The following is a 16584-nucleotide window of genomic DNA, read 5'->3' as shown; positions in this document are numbered from 1 at the left end:
GGCTATACAACAGGTTACATACTAGCATTAGCTCCCCTGTCCTTTAGGAAGGGTATTCGAGCACTCCAAGTGGTTAAGCCACTTGAGATACGAACAAACGGCGGAAAGGATTTTTGCGGAGTACCGGACGAGGATATACCCCATTTTCACTTCCCCTTCTACTACTTCCACTCATTATTCGGCTATCAAGCCGACGGCGCTTTACGGAGTGGGCATTTTTGAGCGATTCAGGGAAAATGGGATGGAGAGATTGCAGGCATTCCAAAAAGCTGCTCTCTTGTGATTTTTTATTCGGCGCAAAATGTTGGGAATGGACATCTACATCGCGACGGTGCTTGGGAGTATCTAGTCTCATTTCTTTGTTGCGGCTATCAGGCCAGCCAGAAGGACTGGATGACAACGTGCGCTGTTGATGGTGGTGGACTTGGCAATGTGCCATATGGAACGATGTATGGATTTGCTAGGTGACGAATGAAACATCTGCAATGACTCAAGAAACTTTTACGTCTACAAACATCGTGATCTTTGCGCATGACTTACACCGCCCTGTCAAAGAGCTAGCCCAGCCACTTTGCCAATGTTGCCAATATTTCTCAGGATCTAAAGATAATACACACAGCCCACCGTCTGGAAAACTTGGGCTTCAAGCATTGATTCGAAAATAGGCCGGTTGCGACGAAAAGCCAAGACACATCTTCGCAGCAGGTTTCACAGCATCCAAACAGGAAGCACATCGAAACTGGGGCAGCACACAACGGGGCACGGGCGCGCGAACATGAGGCTCGGCGGCTTCTCATTCCCCATATGTCCAAGTTCCGCGTGGCCCAGTGGTCAGTCAGGTGCTGTGTGTTTGTGTGTAAGTGTGAGAGGAAGATCAAACCCGTCAAAGAAGCTTAGCTTGCTGATCAAGTTACCAATGGTCAGGAACACGAAGCAAGTGGGGAGGAGGGACTGACTGGCGTTATGCAGCAGATCGAAGATGATGGAAAAGTTTAGTCTCGAGACTGCATGCTGGATTCATTTTCCGCATGTTTTGAACCGTCGTCGTCGGGCGGAGTCGCCGACCAAGACACGCGTAGCGCGGGATTACTCCTCTTCTTTCATGGGAAAGCAACATTTGGGCTAATCAGGTTTTCGAATTTGACGATACTTCCTCTAGACGGGCATTCTTCATGATTCTTTATTTTCCCCTCTTTCGGACGCCCGTCGCGCGCGCGCATTGCTTGCTGCATGTACTAGTGAGGCGGGGGCGCAGAGACCAAGAGGGTGTTGAGCAGCATGGTGAAGGCCTCGTGAGGGGGGGGGGGGGGGGGGGGGTAATGCCCTCATTCTTCCAGCTCAGGTACGCAAGCTTAAGCAGGTTTTTTTGTGCGTATCTGCGTAATGAGGGTGGTGACGACATGACCTTCTCTTAATCTTATTCGGGGGGTAAATGGACGATATAGCATCGCGAGATATGATGATGGTGGTGGTGGTGTGCGTGTGTCCGCAGTCCCCTTTTCGGGGCCGCCGTGGAGGAAAGCTACGAGCCCTACATTCACGGCCGAGAGAGGGACGGTCGAGATGGGTTTGGTCGAAGGGCCGCGAGCATTACAGCGGCCTGTGGTGAGCTGGTCCATGTTCGTGCGAGTTAAATCCTCCCATCTTTTCTCTGTCTTGGTGTATTCAGTCTCGGTTTGTCGTTCTGTTGGTCCCCGCTAAGACGGATAACTGGCTTGTAATTCGTTCGGGGAGGGCGTCAAGGGGGTCAGCCAACACTACGTGAACGTTAAGCAAGGCGATCTTCAAACATGTCCTTTTCCCTTCGGGCGGTTGCAGTTTTCCCCTGGACCTGCCCTGACCTGATCACTCGTCCGATGAGGCTGTCAGTGAGAAGTGAAAGTGTAGTGCCTGAATGAGTGGACGAGGTTGACGGACGGCGGGTGGTGGCCGGTGGGGGCAGACGGGAATCCGATATCGAACCCGAAAGCTTGGGATGGATTAAGATGGGTGGATGGGTGGGTGTGTGAGAGTCTTATGTGTCTGGTGTGCTTTGATGAGAGCTTAAGTGTAATCATGCGTCTGTGTTGCAGCAAACCTGCCCGCGCGTGCACTCTCTCCCCTTCTGTGGTGGTCTACGTGTGGGTGAGTTATGTGCGTGCGCTGCGTGCGTACGTAACTACGGTTGGGCAGGGAGGAGGAAAGGTGGTGTGTAGGTGCCTTTCTTGCCCTCCTCGTCGTCGCCCTCCCCGTGTGGTTGTGTGTGACTGAGTGTGTGTGTGCCTGACTATGCTTACACGGGATAGACTGTACGCACACGAGTAATGAGAAAAACTTGAGCTGCGTGTGGTGAGAGTCGAGACGAAGGGTGTGAGTGGCCGAACAGGTCCAGCTGTGACTAAGGTCGCCGGCCAACGACAGAGAGCCTTCTCATCTGAGTGTGCCTGGTCTGAAGATTGAAAACGTCCCAACATGAGAAAGGATCTGTACCGTCTGTGAAGGAAAGCATATTTCGACTCTTCGCACCACGCCAGCACACCCTCAAGGGCACTTCCAAGACAATTCAATTTTTAACGTTTTTCATGCTACTATGTGCCCGTCAACGTCTATTTTCTTTTCGTTTTGCAAGTTCACCCCTTCCAGTGGACAGGGCCGCCCTCTCTAACACCTTCCGGTTTGTTCCTGACCCCCTTAATACCTGTATTGTTTGCAGCAGGACGAAATGGTCGAGAGAGCTCCGGCGCCGACACATCTCCGGCCGGAGCCCCGTTTAACGTTTCTGCCCCAAGTGCTCCAATGTGTGGCAGCACCCGATGTCTTATGGGTGGGGTGTACTGCGAGTGGGTGCGTTCGTGAAGCTGTTGAACGGTTGAAACTCTAGCGTTGTAGGTAATCTTGTTTGATGGCCTGATGCAAATTCCAGAACGTGAGAGAGATTGGTTCGGTGACCTTGTGATGCAGAACATGTATTGCTCGAGATATTCTCGAGACGTCAGAGGCTGGCTTCGAAGAAGCGCCCTGAGGGTATTGTTACATACGATATAGAGATATGATTACAGACCAAGAGCGGTTCATTACGGGCGTCAACACCAACGGGCGAACAAGCTTCTTCATGCACAGGCTGCCCGCCCTCCACTTCCCCTACGTCCCCCTAAACCCCCCGTTCCTGTTTCGGCCCCTCGTTCCGATCTGATCGGTAGGAGCCTATAAAGAGCGTCTGAGGTTTTAGGCTTTCTCCCGCCGCCATTATTCAGGGACGCAACCACCAAAGTCTCTTCTTACTCAGACTGGTGTCGCGACCGAAGCGGCTATAGGGGCCGTTGTAGGTTCGGTCGCTGCCGGTTTCGCTTGCTGAGTCTGAGGTTGGGCTGGCGTCTGGACCACGGCCTGCGGCGCTTGCGGCGTCTGCGGTGCGGACGGAGACGGGGCTGGAACCGTTTGCTTCTCCGCCACCGTTTCCGGCTGTTCCTTCCCCCCTTCTTGTGGGGGCGAGGCGGTCTTGTCCTCTTTGCCTTCTTGCTTTTCGGAGGGTGCCCCGATGGTGACGTCCACCTCCTTCTCCTTTGGCTTGGGCTTGGGTTTGCCGTCACCCTTCAGGAACCTCTCCGGGACTCCACGAGCTGCGTAGTTACAACTGCCGACCCAGGCGCCGAGAAGACTGCTCCATTTGTACTCACCACGGCGGAGTCTCTGAATCTCCCGGTATGCACGAACGTCATAATAAGGTAGACCCGTATCGGGGTCCCGGTAGCGAGCCGGGTGAGCGGTAATGACGCAAACTGGGCGAGGGGCGGGCTTCGCAAGGCGGTCCATCCTCCGTCCGAAGAGAATCTGCGTCTGGGTTGTCTTATCCTTGATCAGGTCTTCATCAAAGTTGCGGAGGATGAACGCGCTGCGAGCGACCTCGCTTGGGGGTTGCTCTTCGGGCTTTGGGGGTTCTGCAGGCGGCGGCGGTGGTAACGGAGCCACGATGGGAGGTTTTGGGGGAGCTCGAGGTTGAGTCGGTTGAAGGGGTGCCTGTGGCGGAGGCGGCGGTCTCGCCGTTGGAGGTGGAGGCGGAGCGGGCATGGAGAGAGGAGATCGATGTTGTGACGTGTTGGGCGGCGCGAGAACGTTGGATTTAGGTTGTGAGTTGTGGTGTCCCAGGTGTATGCCTCCCAGGGGCGGCGCGAGGACTGGTGGTGCCAGTACCGGAGCTGCCAGTACCGAAGTCTTTGGCGGAGGAGGTATTGGCGGAGGAGCCATTAACGGTGCGCTCATTGATGGTGGAGGTGATATTGATGGTGGTGCCATGAGCCTTGGCTGGTTTTCAGGTTGGGAGGTTGCAGGTGAGATGGTTGCCGCTGGTGGAATTGTAGGAGGTGCCAGGGATGGAGGTGCTGCCAGAGAAGGAGGCGCACACGAAGGGGATGCTAATGAAGGCGGTGCCATAGACGGAGGTGCCATGACGCTGGGTCTGTCTTCTGTCTTGATGTCTGGAGTCGCCTCCGCTGGTGTTGCTGGAGATGGCGTGGGTGGCGATGGTGCCTTCGGGGTACCATTTGTCTGAGGGGCATCACCAGTTGTCGATACTGACGGCGCTGATGGAGCTTCAGGCTTCGACTCCCCTTGTCCGTCTGCCGGCTTCGAAGGCGTAGTTTCGGGCCCAGGCGTAGGAGTCGCAGTGGCTGTTGGTCCTTCTCGCTTCTTCTCTTCGGCCTTCTCGCCTTCCTTCCCGTCCTTCTCCTTGCCTTTGCCCTTCTCTGGCTTTTCCTTCTTCTCCCGCTTCTTCCGCACAGGTTTCTCCTCTTCCGCGACCCTGCCAACATGCTTCAAATGATGCTCCCATTCGCCCAGGCCACTCCAGTACGTCACAACAGGTCCCTTGAGCGTGCGATTCTGCAGCGCTGCAATCTTGGCCAGCCGCTCCTCCTCACGAGCCTTCTCCGCTTCTTCCCATCTGTTCAGAGACTTGGAGTTCCGTTTTTCCACAATGGCGGCTTCAGCGAGTCGCTCTGCTTGTGTCATCGGCGGCTTCTTTGATTCCGCTTGCCTCTGGGCCTTCTTTTCCATTGCTTTCGCCTGCTTCAAGCGCTTCGCCTCTCGTTCCTTCATCTGTTGATGCAGCTGCTCCTTGCTGAGCACTGTTGTCTGTCGGGACGAGGCACGGACGGGCATGTCGGCAGGCGACGGTAACCAACTTGATCGTTCTGATTTCTTTTTGGGCCGCGGAGCTGGTGCAGTATTCTGATTTGCGTCGATGCGAACCTTCTTCCTGAACTTGGCCGGTATGACTTCCTGGGCTTTTCGCTTCCGCGCCGCAGCCTTCTTCTCCCTGGCCTGCTTCTCAAGCTCCTTTTCTCCTTCCATGTCGTCCCCTTGGTTCTGCTCGTCTTCATCGTCGGATGACGAGTCCATCTGTACGTCGGAGCCGCCATCGTCGACATCGGTAAAGCCCTCATCGTTGTCGTCTTCGGCAAACAGGAGCTCGAGATCGGAGTCGGGTTCTTCGTTGGCGAGCATCGACTTCATTCGGTTGCCGGCTGTGGAACGCTTTGCACGGCCGGTTGCAAGCCATTCGACCGTTGTCGGGGTGGCTGCCGATGGGGTTTCATTTTCGCTGTCGCTTCCGCTTCCAGAGTCGGAAGACTCGTCGCGCGACGAAGGTTTGGAGCTCTCGGTAGCCATCGCGTCGGTCGGTATCGATATTTCGGTTGTGATTTCTAGCCCATTTCCGCAGTGCAATTGTTCCGCGACAAAAACGTCGCTCGTAGGTCGTAGAGCTGGCGTTTGGCGACAATAATTCGATGTTTTTGCTAAGGAACACCTATGTTGGAAAATAGACGACGCGTCAAAGTTGGAGAGAAAAAAAATTCTGGAAAGTGGCGGCTGTCACAGGCACCTGTGACGTCGGACCATCTCACTGCACCTACCTAGCTTCAAGGGACGCTCAGGTAAACTGTAGGTAGGCAAGGTGAATTGGGGTTGGCGTTTGGGGTCCAAACCGGTCGACGCCGAGCAGCCTAGTGGAGACTTTAGGGGGCACACGCCGGAGCTTGGGTCCGATACTAAGACGAACTCCAGCTGAGGTATGCTCAATCATTTCACTCACACGCCCGACTATCGTAGAATCTAAATTGGTTTTGTATGAAATCCTGTTGCTTGCTGTTTTTCCTACGAGGAATCCGAGATAGAGTTTTGCGGATTCGAAGGCCGGATTTAGGCTGGTCCAGAAAAGGCAGCCAATGTCCAAACAACACTCGTACTGCTTGATACAATTACACCTACATGTTGGAGTTCTAGCTCACTAACGTTCCCCGGATATTTGGTGGGCCACATAACTTAGTATCAAACGAGTCACTTTGGCTGCCAAGAACACTAGGTAGACACAATGCTGCTCGAACCAGCTCCGCGTGACATCCGGATGTGTCGGGTGCGAATACGGAAGAGACCCGAAAAGTGGATCCCCGTCAGGAGCCGGACTCGCCGGGACTATTCCGGAGCAGGCCTTGCGAGTGCGTGATCGCCAGCAAATAAATCCTGATTCTTGGCTAAAAGACCAATACCGCCGAATGATTCACGTAAGTCGACATGCTGGCAGCGCGCCAGATCCAAGTAAGCCTATGCTTCTTCCGCATCCGCAGGCGGAAGGTTCAACTAAAGTGGCCGGTTATCCTCAATGCCAAGCAAACGTAATGTGGAAGTTGGAGTCGCCTTAGACCCCGAAATGCTTCGCACCTACTTTTCTGGGAGTAGCTCTGCATTTCCATGCAACATCACGGCGAACCTATACAGGCTACCTCCACCAAATAATAGACCATTTCACGAAAGAAACATCAGAATGCTACCAAGTAAAGGATTTCTAGAACGTCATCCAAGCATCCTAGTCTTGGCTTGCATGTTATCAAGAGTGAACCCCTCACTTTGCCCCTGTTGAGTTTACTGAGCCAAGAGGAAGCCCATCAAGGGACTTGCGCATATAAAGTCTACTTGGTTCAAATGTTATTTCCAGGCCAGTATGTTATTCCAAGCAACACTAGCAGCCGGACCAAGCTCAAAGCCATCATGAAGTTCGCCAATTACCTGGCGGTTCTGTCACCCCTCGTCGCAGCTTCTGCTGTGAAAATCTCCAGTAGCAACGCCCCGCGAGACGCAAAAGTCAATTATGATGGATACCATGTCTACCGGGTGTCAACCGCCAATGCCCCCAGCGACCTCCAATCCCGTTTAGTGTCATTCCCCTCCATCGACTTGAAAGATTTCGTTGAGGTCGCGGTTCCGCCGAATGACATTGGCGGCTTCGAGGCTTTAGGACTTGATACCCAACTTCTGAGCAACGACTTGGGCAGCCAGATTAGGGAAGAATCTCGAGTCATTAACTCTACCCCATTGACGAAACGAGGCGGCTTGCCAAGCCTAAGCTGGTTCGATTCCTACCACTCATATGATGACCACGTACAATATTGGAAGGATCTTCATGCCGCGTTCCCAAACAACTCGCAGTGGTTGGACATTGGATCTTCGTACGAAGGGCGCAACATCTTTGGGCTGAAGCTTTGGGGTGGAAAACCGGCAGAGAACAAGCCCATTGCCCTCTGGCACGGTACCGTTCACGCCAGGGAATGGATCACAACTATGGTAAGCGTTGCCACTGAAAAGATATTGCATGTACTAACATCGTTGGTGAAGACCGTCGAATACCTGACTTACCAGCTCATCGAAGGCTATCGGTCCGGGAACAAGAACGTCACAGCATTCTTCGACGCTTACGACTTCTACATCGTGCCCTTCCACAATCCAGACGGCAAGAATTCCCGGTCCTACTTATGCTCCTCAATGCACTAACTTTCATCAAGGCTTCGTATATACCCAAACGACAGATCGTCTCTGGCGGAAGAACCGTCAACCGCGCTCCAACATCACCTGTATCGGCACTGACGGTAACCGTAACTGGGACTTCCAATGGAACTACCCCCTCGAGGACGGCAGCGTCTCATCAGATCCCTGCAGCCAGACCTTCCGAGGCCTCAGCCCAGGTGACACGACTGAGAACGTCGTTCTCTCCGCTCTCTCCCGCAAGCTAGCTGCCACGCCGGGGGGCATTCGCCTCTTCATTGACTGGCACAGCTACTCACAGCTCATCCTCCTCCCTTGGGGTTTCTCTTGCGCGCCAGATGTCCTCCCCAAGAACCTGCAGGCACAGCGTGATGTTGGCGGTGGTTACGCAGCTGCTATCAACGCGACGAGTGGCGAGGAGTATCAGGTCGGGCCTTCGTGTGAGATCTTGTACTACTCCACTGGTTCTGCGAGAGACTTCCATCACGGCGCGCTGAATGCTACGTATTCTTGGAGTGTTGAGTTGAGGCCTAAGACCAGTGGTGCCGGTGGCTTTGTGCTGCCTCCGGAGTTGATTCGGCCGACGGTCAAGGAGCACTGGGCGGGGATCAAGTATGTTCTCGGTGTTGTTGGCTAGATTCCACCTCGAAGCATGAGGGGATATTGGAGGTTCGGGGCCGCAACTAGGACAATGTCGTGAATCGACCCCCCCCCACAAAGTTTTGCCGCCGTGGTTGACACATGGAGCTTGTTTAAGCCACCAGTCAGTGACCATGTATGAAGTGTTAAGCTTGCACTTTGAAAAAACACTTAAACAGATCATGGTTCCGGAGAACCATATACTAGAATGCACCCCGGGGGCGTCTCTTGATCAGCGGAACACATGCAATGTTGTACATTCACTCACTCAAATAATATGAGTGGCATCCTATTCCCTGGGACTATTGCAGACGTGGACAGTGCTTCAAAGATACCTCCACAGGGAACGTTTCCGGGACTGATACATGACCGTTCCTATCTATTCTGTACCTTTGAGCCAGGGCATCGCCTTATTTGATGGGCCTTTGGGAGGAAGAGCCCTCGAAAACCCTCGCGTGTAGTACCAGATGTAAGGCCAAAGAGCTGCGGGGGCCTCTTTCTTGGTTATGGGTCAGTCTTCATCCGTCTTACAAGGGTGGTACGCCAGCAAGAAGTGGGAGGCGGTCCAGCACCTAAGACTTCTTATTTGTTTGAGAATGAACTCGCCGCTCGCGGGCTGATCGACCAATCACAACGGAGCAAGTCGCCAATTTTGATTTCACTTAAGTCTTAATATCATCAACAAAAGGCTACAAATGAAGAGGCATTGGTTTTAGTTTTCTAACGTGTTATACAATAGTCTCTTCGACATCGTACAAGGGGAGGGCCATCTCCACTAATTCTGCACCACCTCTGCGTTGTGATCAACCAAGTCGTAATCCCTTGCCACAGCCCAGAAAGCATGCCTCCAGTACCGACTTTCTCGGTCAGCAGCCTCCGGACGGGGCTGTCGCCGTACGGTGCCCACGAGCTTCTTAGCGGCGTCCCAGTCCTTGCGGTGAAGCAGTGACCGGAGCAGGGGCTCCAGCAGTGGCAGGCCAGGCCAGATACCCCAGTCGTCGAGGTCGTACACGATCTCGAGAGCGCCGTCGAGGTCGTCTGCGCGGTGGTAGTACTTGATGACGGTCTCCCAGAAGACGCGGTCCGTCAGAGCGCGAGCGCGGGACCGGCGGTCGTCAACGAGGGCGCGGACGGTGTCGAGGTCGGGCTGATGGTCGATGAAGTACTCGACGAGCATGGTGCAGATCTCGGTAGAGGGCTGCTGGCCAGTGGCGCGCAGGTGGGCGAGGATGGCTGTGATGGACGACCGCGCGACGTCGCCCTGTCTGATGAGAGAATGTATCATCTTGGCATACGTCTCCTGGTTCGGGTCGATACCGCAGGCCTTCATTTCCCTGAAGACATTCCCGATAGTGGCTTTCTGCTCCTCGGGCGACTGCTGGGATATGTCGGCGAAGGCGGTATCCATGATAATGGTGAAAGTGGCGCCGTCTGGCTTGACACCTGCCGCTTTCATGCTGACTAGTATCCTGTCCGCCTCCTCGTGTTTGCCTTGCTTCAACATGCTGGAGAGAAGCATGTTGAAGGTGTAGATGTCAGGCTGCAGGCCCCTCTCAGAAGCCCACTCCAAGACCTTCTTTACGCCGTCCATGCGGTTTCGCCACAGAAGCCCGGATATTGCCGCATTTACGTTCGACATGGCAGGTTTGAGAGCCTGGTCCTCTGTTCCGTTCTTTACTGCCTCTTGCCACGCTTTGTCCATCTGGGTGAGCGCTCTGATGCCATCCCACCCTGCTCCAAGCCCGCCAAGCGCAGATATCCGACTTGACCAAATCTGATGGTCCAGTTTCAGCCCGGCTGTCGTGATAGACTCCCACATGTGTTCGATAGGCTCGATTCGCTTTGCCAGCTTCCAACCCTCCATCATAGAGGTGTATGTCCTGATTGTTGGCTCGAGGCCGATGGCCTTCATGTATTCTAAAACCTCGGAGATGACCTGCGTGTATATGGCCTTCTCATATCGAGATTTGTGGCAGGCAATGTGCAATATGTAATCGAACAGCTCAGGACATCTACGGAGTTTGCCCGCCCGACTTGCATCATTAGGTGGCTCGATAAGATCTCTCCAAGCCTGCTGCACGGCTGCATGGTCGTTTCCACGGTACGCCATGTTGAAGCGTTTGTGCCACAGTGCGTAGGCGAATTTGCCATGTTTTGGGGCCCAGCCGTCTGGCGCAGCAGTGGCGAACTCACCCAACACGTTGGGAGCCGCTTGAATGACCCGCCAGTCTGCCCTTGGTTCAACAAACTGCCACAACTTGGGTTGCGCCTCAAATAGAGGACGAAGTTTTCCGCGGTCGAAACGCTTGATAATGGGTTCCAACGCTTCGAGGAGAGGCGCCGCATCTTCCCTCGCTTTTGTGTGTTCGTATGCAGGGTCTGAAAGTAGGACATACGTAGTCACTAACGCGGTGTCCAATCCGACCACGTTGGCTGCTACAGAATGTAGTAGCAACCTGAAGAGCTTCACCGGCTGGTCGCTGCTTCGCAAGTCCGGTCTCGAGGTGAGCCAGAATTTCGGCTCGGATCGCAGACCGCTGTCCACTCGCCGCAACGCAGTAAAATGCTTCCAAAAATCGACAAGATCCTGTAGTAACCTCTCTTCCACAGCTGCAGACTCCATGTTGGCGGTGTCTTTTGCTTCGGAAAGCGTTTGCAAGATTGCATTAAGGAATGTGTTAATGAACTGCAAACGTGACTGAGGCTTCACATTTCCGAAATCAGACATGAGTCGGCAGAGGTCTGTCAGGCTCGGGAGTTCTTTCGCTTGCGGATTGATGAGTTTGAAGTCTATAAGTTGTCGCAATGCTTGCGAAGCTTCCATCAAGATAGGTTGTGGTATCTTCGAGTTTCGTAAACTTGGCAAGACCTCTGTCTCCAGAATAACGAAGTTCCTCGCTGCGAGTTCAACAGTGATGTTCTTCTTCAAATTCGAGTTCAGGACAGTATCGAGTATTTTCGCAAGCCGGGCCAGCTTCTCCAAGGTGTACGGCGTCTCCTGCGTAACGGCTTCTTCGCCCCTGCTCTTGTTGATGGCGCTTTCGAACAAGTCCAGCGCTCGCTTCTTCGCATCGGCATCGTTCTTTGATCTTCTTGAACGGGTCTTGTTTGGAGAAGCCTCAGAGGCCTGGGCCCGCGGTGGCTGCGCTGTCGTGTCGGAGGGTTGCTCGGCAGTGACGGAGGGGAAACTTGCTGTCGAGTTCGGGCGGGTGGTGCTGGCAGCGATCGCGCCAGCCAGAAGCCTGGTCCGGCAGCGAGCGCATACCGTCCTCGAAGCCAGCATGGCGTCTGGCAGTCGGGCGAGCAACCGTGTGACGTGGGGTTGGAGCCTTGCGATGAGCTGCAAGTTGGTGATTTTCGATAAAAATTCCGGGACGCAAGGTCGGGGCACGGAAGGATGCACGCCGATTTGGTGGCTACCGCCCCTGTCATTTGGCTGTAGCGCTAAGACGTACGGATACCTACCCGAGAGAGCTTGGGCCCAGGTTCGCTTCTCCCACTTTCACGAGAGATGTTCAGCTTCAGGTCACCAGGCCAAGTAACGTTTCTACTTGATAGGTAGGTTACGTAGAGTTGTTACCATTGTCAATTTACTAATGTAAAAAGAAGAAAGAAAAAACAATGCAAAGTGGTATATGTTCTCCGCCCACCAGTTTCCCAACCCCATATCCCCTAGAATCGAGAGATGGTGGCCTCAAACTTGCCATCAATCTCGCGGATCTTCTGAGCAGATCGTTCATACCCGGGCTCCTTTTTGAGTCTCTCGATATACGCAAATACCTTGGGGTAAGTTTTCTTGGCCGAGCCTCCTGGCCAATTTCCAAATCCGTCGAGCCTGCCCTCAGCAGCGATGAGCGCAAAGCTGAGCAGGATGTCGGCAGCCGTCAAGTTCGGACCGCAAATGTACTTGTCTCCTCCACCTGGAGCAGTTGCAAGATGCTCCTCAATCATGGATAGATGCTTCTTGGCGTTGGGGAAGATCATCATGCTGAAGATCCTGTTTGCGACCACCGAGGTGATAGGCCGGACGATGAAGGGGACATTGTCCGATTTGAGGGCTGACGAAGTGTGTTAGTTGCGAGATCTAACAAGATGCTCAATTGAGGCATTCGAGATAGACCAACCTGAGATGACAAGAGACAAGGTAAAGACAGGAAGCAGACTTCCTTCAACGTAATGCATATAATACTGGCATCTCGTCCACTCTTCGGTCTCTCCTCCGATTTTGCCTTCTTGGCCGTCCTTCCACTTCTTGGGGATCAGACCGGAGTCTTTTCCAAAGTGATCACACAGGTACTGCGTCATGTAACCGCTCTCTGCCAGCTTGATTGACTCTCCAGAGCCACCTGGGAAGATCTCGATGACTGGAGACTTGCCGAGGGGATGAACCTTGGCTAGCTCTGGAGGCGCAAGCAGAGTCTGTTTGTTGCGATGGAAGACCTCCACTTCATACTTGATTTTGAGCTCTTCAAGCAGCCAAAGAATATTCTGGGCTCTGGACTGCTCCAGCCTACTTGTATGTGAGAACTTGGTCGTACAGGACTTCACGGACACTTACCAGTAGAGCTTCACCTTGGGTTCCTCTGTTGCCATCCTGCTAATGTTTCGCTTGGAATGTGGTACTGCGTCTTATCGTTTCCGATGTTACTCAACGTAGCTGGGCTATCTCAAGACAATGGCAGAACCTTTTGCAATCACAGTAACGTACAAGCAAATCGACAAGCAAATAAATCACCGAGGTCATGTCCCTCATTTTATACGTCACTAGTACACCGGAAACTCAAGTGTCCGGGCCCCACCGAGTTCACCTTCACCTGCTTCCAAACAAAAACACTTGGACCGTCCTCTGTTGCAGCGGCGCATTCTGAGCAACACCAGATGAGGCCCCCACATTTTAGGCTTGCCTCGGCACAAACGCATCGGTCGACATCCCAATCAAGTGCCCAATTCATGATCGTCGGAGACACTGCATCTTCGGAGGAACTCTTGGCTCCGACTGCAATTCCCTATGGTCAATGATATCACACGTTAGCGTCGTAATGATTTGAGTCTTGGGGGTAAAATTGAGTAGATAGCAGTTTCGTCGATGCTGAACTACGATCCGGAAGTAAATATAACAAGCACTAGGTAGTCCTCGTTGAAACCCGAGTGCGAGGTACTTTGCGACTGCAGCACAACTCAATTGAATGCCGGGAGAAACAGTCAAAGTTCAGACGATAACTTCAAAAGTATCAACGAAACCACACACGAGAAGAGCGGAATGTACGGGATGAAGTTGAGGGAAAATAGCAAAAAGGAAATGCGTCAACGACAAGATTCGAACTTGCGCGACCGAAGCCACTGCCTATGTTATTTTCCAGCGAAAGCTAGACGCAATAGCAGGGCAGCCCATTAACCACTCTGGCACGTTGACTTGGTGTGATTATGTAAACACCAGCAATTCTAACTAGACGAAGCCTGCGGGAGCCAGACGAGTCTGTCAGACAGTGTTCGCCCTGAATCCAAACTGTCAGGGCGCCCTGACGAGCGCAGTCTCGCACAGTGCCACAGTCACTAAGCATCTGGCTAATACAGCCCGTATGATTGGTTAGTGCCTTACCCTCAAGGCATGAGACGGTATTATCTAAGCAAGCAACTCCAACGGTCGGCTGAGCATCGCGCATCACGGCGCTTCAAGCAGCACAAGTCGATGAGCTCTGCCGATTAACCCCGGAAACCCGCAAACTTCGTCGTCCCGACCGAGCCAATTTTTCTCTAGGACACAGATTGAGCATTGCTCTGACATCGATCAAGATGGCAGGCGGCGTTGAGCACCACAGTGAGCCAATCTGACACCCCAAAAATACACCTGAAGAAATGCTAATTCTTGCGGACAGAGCTGGCCCTTGACCCGGCCTTGGTCAAGCTGGGACGTACGTGAAATACAATATCCGAGCTACATTGATGCAATCGATTGCGTCGCGAGAGAGGAAGCAGTGGAGGTGCTAACCGAAGACGCCGAACAGACATGCAGAGCAACAGACACATCTTCTTCCGATGGACGCCGAGAACAGCCCGCATTTCCTTCATCTACATTGCCGTTGTCCCCGCGATCATCGGATACATTGGCTACAAGACCGACGTGAGCTCTACTCTCTCCCGAACCCTGCCTAGCGATGAGCACGGCTTGGAATCTTGAAGTGGCACACATACTGACGCAATGAACAGGGTCTCTGGGATCTGCGTGCGAAGCGCAAGGGCGACCTCGTCTACGAGCGATAGATTGACTTGGTACAATGGAGCTGTGGTCGTACATAAGCCTGGAGATCCACGCTGGAATGGAAGAAATAAATGAAAAAAAATTCAAGTTTCCATTTGTTCGAAGCAACGCCTCAGGTCACATTTGCCGTGTTTGAAGCATGCCCTGATTGATATGTTCTGATGATGTATGGGTGCTAATGACCCCAATGAAGACAATTGGTATCCCTTTTGACAACCTTTACGCCGTGCCGATTGCGAAGCCACCGCAATCGTTCCCTTAGTCGTGAACCGAAGCCCCCTTTCTGCTTCCTTGCCTCCGATATTTCTGGCGAACCCTGCTCGTCTTTCAAAAGCTCTCGAGTTGACGGCATGTCCCGACAGAGCTATGGATGTACACTACTTCCGTGATGCACTCTCATAATTGAATCCATCTTGCCCTGAATGTGCCTACTGGGGCTTTGATAAACCCATCGACGACCCCTGATCATCGTCGTCTCCCATAGTTCGTAACCTTTCATGCTGCTTCCATGCCGGAAGCTATCTAGAAAACCCGCCTAGGCGTCAAACTTTGTCCCCAACGTCTTCTCGGAGCTCAATGGTGAGCCTGGATCGGTCATATGATGCAGTTTTCCATCCGTCGCTTATATCTTCCAAGTCTGGGCGAATAGGGCCCTCACATCCCGAAGATGGCTACCCGGTCGCGCGGTCCCCTGTGATTATCAGGTCAACAACCACGGGGCGGCGTATAGCTTCCGAAGCCTACCTCGTTGACCAAAATCTGTAGAACCCATTTCCGAACGAATGAAGCCGACTTTGTCGTTTCCAGTCGAAGGCAAAGTCGATGAAGACCCGGAAAGCCAGAAACTCCTCAGGTCGCAACTGAACGAGATGGGTCCAAATCACCATCTGTCGCCCCTCTCTCCCCGCCTTCCTCTTCCCCAAGACCGTTCAGGGGCCTCATCAGGGAGCCTCTCACCTCTCCTCCACTCGCCCTCAGGGAAAGCACCGTCTCCAAACCCAGAGCGACGCCGTTCCCTGTCCCGAACCGGGCGTCCTGCGAACCCAGCATCTCGCCGGTTATTGTGCGGAGGATGCCCAGCCGCAGGACCCCTCGGGCCCGTTGGTCTATCATTCCGTGCCGTTATCGCCGGCGCAACGGAGCCGTCGGCGAGCGGCGGCAAGATGGCGCATGAGACGTAGTCGCCCACCACGAACTTGAATTCCCCAAGCGTCTTGTCCTTCATCGCCGTCTCCGCGGTCGCCAGCGCGGCAGCTCCCGTCATCTCGGTATCTCCATCGTCTCCCTCCGCGCCGTTGGCCGCGGCAAGCAGCGCTGCCGAAGCGCCGTCGCCGCCGAGCACTACGCTCCCCAGGTCTTTCACCATGAACCGTGGTTGTGTCGGGGCGTGATGTGCGCCCGCGGTGGCTGCCGCGTTTCGGGCGTCGGGGTAGATCAATCGGAATGCGAGCCTTGTGCCCACGGACGGGCTGGGGAGGAGGGAGGGATCTTCCGCAGCAACTTGCTCCGCCAGCTCGGTGAGGGTACTGCTGGGCCAGGTATAGAGCGACAGCGACGGTGGCAGGCTCCTCGATGCGAACTCGTCTGGCCTGGGAAACAATTCATTAGCAAGCTATGTCTACAAGCCCGAAGCGACGGGGTGCCTGAGTCCCACTTTACCTGTGAAATGACCCATTCTTGTAAAAGAGCCGGAGCAAGAATGGGGTAGTCACCTCCCGGTCGTATGAAGCCATCACGTCCTTCCTTGGCTCTGGCTTGAGCAGGTCCAGTGGTTCGGAAGTCGGGTGGGTGCGGTCGGAGGGTGAGGTATCACGAAACCAACACCGCACACACGACGTCAAATGCAAGCAACTAAGCCTGCAAAACACAGGAAATCGGTGGAGTAAAGGAAA

The 16584-nt window shown here is 53.8% G+C and overlaps 6 protein-coding genes across 6 annotated transcripts; 2 read left to right on the top strand and 4 right to left on the bottom strand.

The window, feature by feature from the left end:
* Nucleotides 1–3261: 3261 nt before the first annotated feature.
* On the bottom strand, nt 3262–3792 carry CGCS363_v006558 (uncharacterized protein; the record flags this gene model as incomplete). The annotated part of the gene is made up of 1 exon (XM_036638407.1): nt 3262–3792. The coding sequence occupies one exon, from the start codon at nt 3790–3792 to the stop codon at nt 3262–3264; it is 531 nt and encodes a 176-aa protein (XP_036496608.1).
* A 3231-nt stretch (nt 3793–7023) lies between these two features.
* Nucleotides 7024–8431, top strand: CGCS363_v006557 (Metallocarboxypeptidase A-like protein; the record flags this gene model as incomplete). Its single annotated transcript, XM_036638406.1, has 3 exons — nt 7024–7596; nt 7648–7740; nt 7856–8431. 3 exons carry the CDS (start codon nt 7024–7026, stop codon nt 8429–8431), a joined length of 1242 nt encoding a protein of 413 aa, XP_036496601.1.
* A 777-nt stretch (nt 8432–9208) lies between these two features.
* CGCS363_v006556 (Pentatricopeptide repeat-containing protein) lies at nt 9209–11716 on the bottom strand (the record flags this gene model as incomplete). The annotated part of the gene is made up of 1 exon (XM_036638405.1): nt 9209–11716. The coding sequence occupies one exon, from the start codon at nt 11714–11716 to the stop codon at nt 9209–9211; it is 2508 nt and encodes an 835-aa protein (XP_036496600.1).
* A 389-nt stretch (nt 11717–12105) lies between these two features.
* Nucleotides 12106–13026, bottom strand: GTT1-1 (Glutathione S-transferase 1; the record flags this gene model as incomplete). The annotated part of the gene is made up of 3 exons (XM_036638404.1): nt 12106–12491; nt 12558–12943; nt 12992–13026. 3 exons carry the CDS (start codon nt 13024–13026, stop codon nt 12106–12108), a joined length of 807 nt encoding a protein of 268 aa, XP_036496603.1.
* Nucleotides 13027–14226: 1200 nt separating this feature from the next.
* On the top strand, nt 14227–14694 carry CGCS363_v006554 (uncharacterized protein; the record flags this gene model as incomplete). Its single annotated transcript, XM_036638403.1, has 4 exons — nt 14227–14251; nt 14310–14345; nt 14439–14554; nt 14641–14694. 4 exons carry the CDS (start codon nt 14227–14229, stop codon nt 14692–14694), a joined length of 231 nt encoding a protein of 76 aa, XP_036496602.1.
* Nucleotides 14695–15572: 878 nt separating this feature from the next.
* Nucleotides 15573–16425, bottom strand: SAP18 (Histone deacetylase complex subunit SAP18; the record flags this gene model as incomplete). Its single annotated transcript, XM_036638402.1, has 2 exons — nt 15573–16281; nt 16352–16425. The coding sequence occupies 2 exons, from the start codon at nt 16423–16425 to the stop codon at nt 15573–15575; spliced, it is 783 nt and encodes a 260-aa protein (XP_036496605.1).
* Between the last annotated feature and the right edge of the window lie 159 nt (nt 16426–16584).

This window comes from Colletotrichum siamense (assembly GCF_013390195.1).
Source record: "Colletotrichum siamense strain Cg363 chromosome Unknown KSG_Cg363_contig04, whole genome shotgun sequence".
NCBI lineage: Eukaryota > Fungi > Ascomycota > Sordariomycetes > Glomerellales > Glomerellaceae > Colletotrichum > Colletotrichum siamense.
This window is presented reverse-complemented; position numbering and strand designations above follow the sequence as displayed.